We start from the raw sequence: 3,051 nt of genomic DNA, 5'->3' as shown, positions 1-3,051 counted from the left end.
AGGTCGACGTCCGGAAGTGACAGAGAACAAAAGGTCTTGTCAGTCTGATCCTGGGGTTCTATGAGACACCTGTCTCCCGATGACGGAGAGAAAACGAAATAAAGAAACATAACATGGCGCAGTCGTAGTAATCAACGTTCCTAACTAAAAGTAGTATCTACGATCATCCACGACTAAAAACAAAAGTCTGAGGATTTAGACATAAAGTTGGGGTAAGAATCATTAAGAAACATTCTTAACCTCAATATTGAAAGGAAGCACGCCGCCTCCACAAGTACCGAGACGAGTTTGGCCCCCGAAACTGTCAATAATGGATTTTAGAGAAGTCCCTCCGATGGCAATGAACGGCAACCTATCGGAAAACTGGAAATTTTGGCGACAACGATTCGAAACATATTTGGCCGCCACGGAAAAATTGTGCAATGTGCACAATTTTTAACACTGATAGGCGATGAAGGTATGAGAATTTTCAATACTTTCGATTTTGCCGAAGGCGAGAAAGATAAAATATTCATTTTACTTACCAAATTTAACGAATACTTCAACCCAAAACGTAACCTCACGTACGAAAGACATAAATTCCTAACAGCCAAACAGCTGGAAGGACAGACTATAGAACAATACATCACAAGTTTAAAGAATTTGTCTCTCTCTTGTGAGTTAGAACAATTGAGAGAAAGTCTAGTTAAAGACATCCTAATCTGTGGGATTAAGTCAGACCACCTGAGGGAAAAATTACTCCAGTCCGATTGTGAGAAGCTGGACGATGCAATCAAAATCTGCATAACAAGCGAGAGCGTGAGGGAGAAGAACAAAATAATATCAAATGGTAGCAGCAAGGGATATTCTTCAGCAGAACAGGGAGTGGATCAAGTGAAAAGGTCAACCCCTAATAAAAATGGGTTTAATGGACATACCAAAACCAGTTATTCTAACTTTAACAATTTTAAATCTAATAATAAGCACAAGTTACAATGTCAAAAATGTTCTTATAGGCATATTAAGGGTAAATGTCCAGCATACGGTAAAGTATGTACAAGATGCCAAGGTTATAACCATTTTAGTTCATGTTGTCGAAGTTCGAAAAACAAAAATTTCAAAAAACCGGTTTATACTATAGATAACAACTCAGACATGTCAGTTGCCTCAAATTTTATTTTTTTAGATAAGATCAATGCAGTAGATGGCCAGAGCACTCACAGAAACACAAAAACGTTATTCGCAAATAGAAAAGGAGTTGCTAGCGGTTTGGTTTGGTGTCACACATTTCTCTCAGTATGTTCTGTTCTCAAAACGTTTTACGGTAGAAACAGATCATAGACCTTTACTAAGTATCATAAAAAAAACCTATAAATTCTTGTCCTCCTAGACTACAGAGAATCATGGTTCAACTGCGTAAGTATGATTTCGACTTGATTTACAAACCAGGGAAAAACCTAGTTCTTGCAGATGCACTCTCAAGAGCGTATGAGAACAAGATTTTCGATGAAAACATCGATTTTGAAATGAAGGCTCAAGTATGTTCTGTTGAAATGAATCTGAATGCCACTAAAGAAAAAAGAAAGGAAATATTAAGGCAGACAGAGAGAGATAATGTTTTGCAAACCTTAAAAAACCAAATTTTGAAAGGGTGGCCCAATAAAATAGATAAGGTACCCGATTGTATAAAAGTATTTTATAAATTTAAACCTGAAATTACGGAAGCTAAAGGCTTGCTATACAGAGACGCTAGATTAATAGTTCCCTTGAGTTTAAGGAAGGAAATTCTTAGTAAATTACATTGTAACAGTCACCAGGGCATAAAAAGAACTATAGAGAGAGCAAATTTATCATTTTATTGGCCAGGTATGAATAGGCAAATTCAAGATATGATTTTGGCCTGTAACACCTGTTTAACATTTTCAAACTCACTTCAACCTGAGCCCATGATCCCCCACGAAGTTGAAAAATTGCCGTGGGCAAAAATAGCATGCGATTTATTTCATCTAGAGGGACAAGTTTACTTGATAGTAGTAGATTACTATAGCAAATTTTTTGATGTGGTTAATCTGAGACGTGATCTTACTGCAGAAAATGTTATAAGAAGTCTTAAGTCTGTTTTTTCTAGACAAGGAATACCCAAAAAAGTAATGACAGACAATGGTCCGGAGTTTTCAAATCATAAATTTAGAGAGTTTTCCACTCAGTGGGAATTTGAACACATAGTATCATCTCCTCGATATCCACAGAGCAATGGGCAAATAGAGAGGTTTGTTCAAACAATCAAAAAAACACTCAAAGAAGCTTTTTTTCGATAATCAAGATCCCTATTTAGCTTTTTTAAATTTGAGAAATACACCAGTGGACGGAAAACATTCTCCAGCAGTCATTTTATATAATAGACAGCTCAGAGACTTATTACCTAACGTCAATAAAAAATTTATTGAAAACAATTTTGATAGAAAGTCTTATAACAAATATATAGACCATTATCAGCAAAACCAAAAACAGACTTACGACAGAAAAACGAAATCACTATCAAAGCTAAAAAACGATACTCGCATTAAAGTTCAACTTAAACCAGGTGCCATCTGGAAAGAGGGAAGAGTAATAAAAAAAGTCGGGATAAGAGCATATAAAATCCAACTTGATAGTGGTTCAGTTCTAGTAAGGAATAGAAAATTCATTAAAGACTGTAGTTTTCTAGTGGACAGGAAAAATTCAATCCAAGAACAAAAAGTTCCACCTGTTTCCGCACAAAACATAGATTTCGAATAGTGTAAAAACTTTGTTGAAGTTTGGGATAACAAAGAAACGGAGGAACTTTTAGACATCTTGCCGGAAACAAAAAATAGAGTAAGGAATGACAATGTTTCTGAATGTATTTCAAAATCTGATAATGTAAGTAGTAGTATTAGTTTTGACCAACCTAACTCAGGTAATAGTAACCTTAAAAATTGTAATAATTTTGAAAATTGTCAAGAAAACCAGGAACAGTTTCCTGACAAGACTGCAAACGACAAGGGAATAGCATCACCCAACTCATCTTCCTTTACTCAAGTTACTCGCGCG

The 3,051-nt window shown here is 35.7% G+C and overlaps 1 protein-coding gene across 1 annotated transcript; it reads left to right on the top strand.

Moving 5' to 3' along the window:
• The first annotated feature begins 444 nt into the window (after nucleotides 1-444).
• Nucleotides 445-2,264, top strand: LOC141482080 (uncharacterized). The gene has a single exon (XM_074174660.1). The coding sequence runs from the start codon at nucleotides 460-462 to the stop codon at nucleotides 1,318-1,320; it is 861 nt and encodes a 286-aa protein (XP_074030761.1). The 5' UTR covers nucleotides 445-459; the 3' UTR covers nucleotides 1,321-2,264.
• Nucleotides 2,265-3,051: the final 787 nt, after the last annotated feature.

The sequence above is a fragment of the Leptinotarsa decemlineata genome, unplaced genomic scaffold (genome assembly GCF_025532065.1).
Source record: "Leptinotarsa decemlineata unplaced genomic scaffold, Ldec_3_MD MMD2_tig00000690_RagTag_RagTag, whole genome shotgun sequence".
NCBI classification, from domain to species: Eukaryota; Metazoa; Arthropoda; class Insecta; order Coleoptera; family Chrysomelidae; genus Leptinotarsa; species Leptinotarsa decemlineata.
The sequence above is the reverse complement of the archived record's forward strand: the minus strand, read 5'-3'. Positions and strand labels throughout refer to the sequence as shown.

Excerpts from the sequence above, each read along its gene's own strand:
- LOC141482080 (XM_074174660.1), top strand. The coding sequence starts at position 460 with ATGAGAATTTTCAATACTTTCGATTTTGCCGAAGGCGAGAAAGATAAA.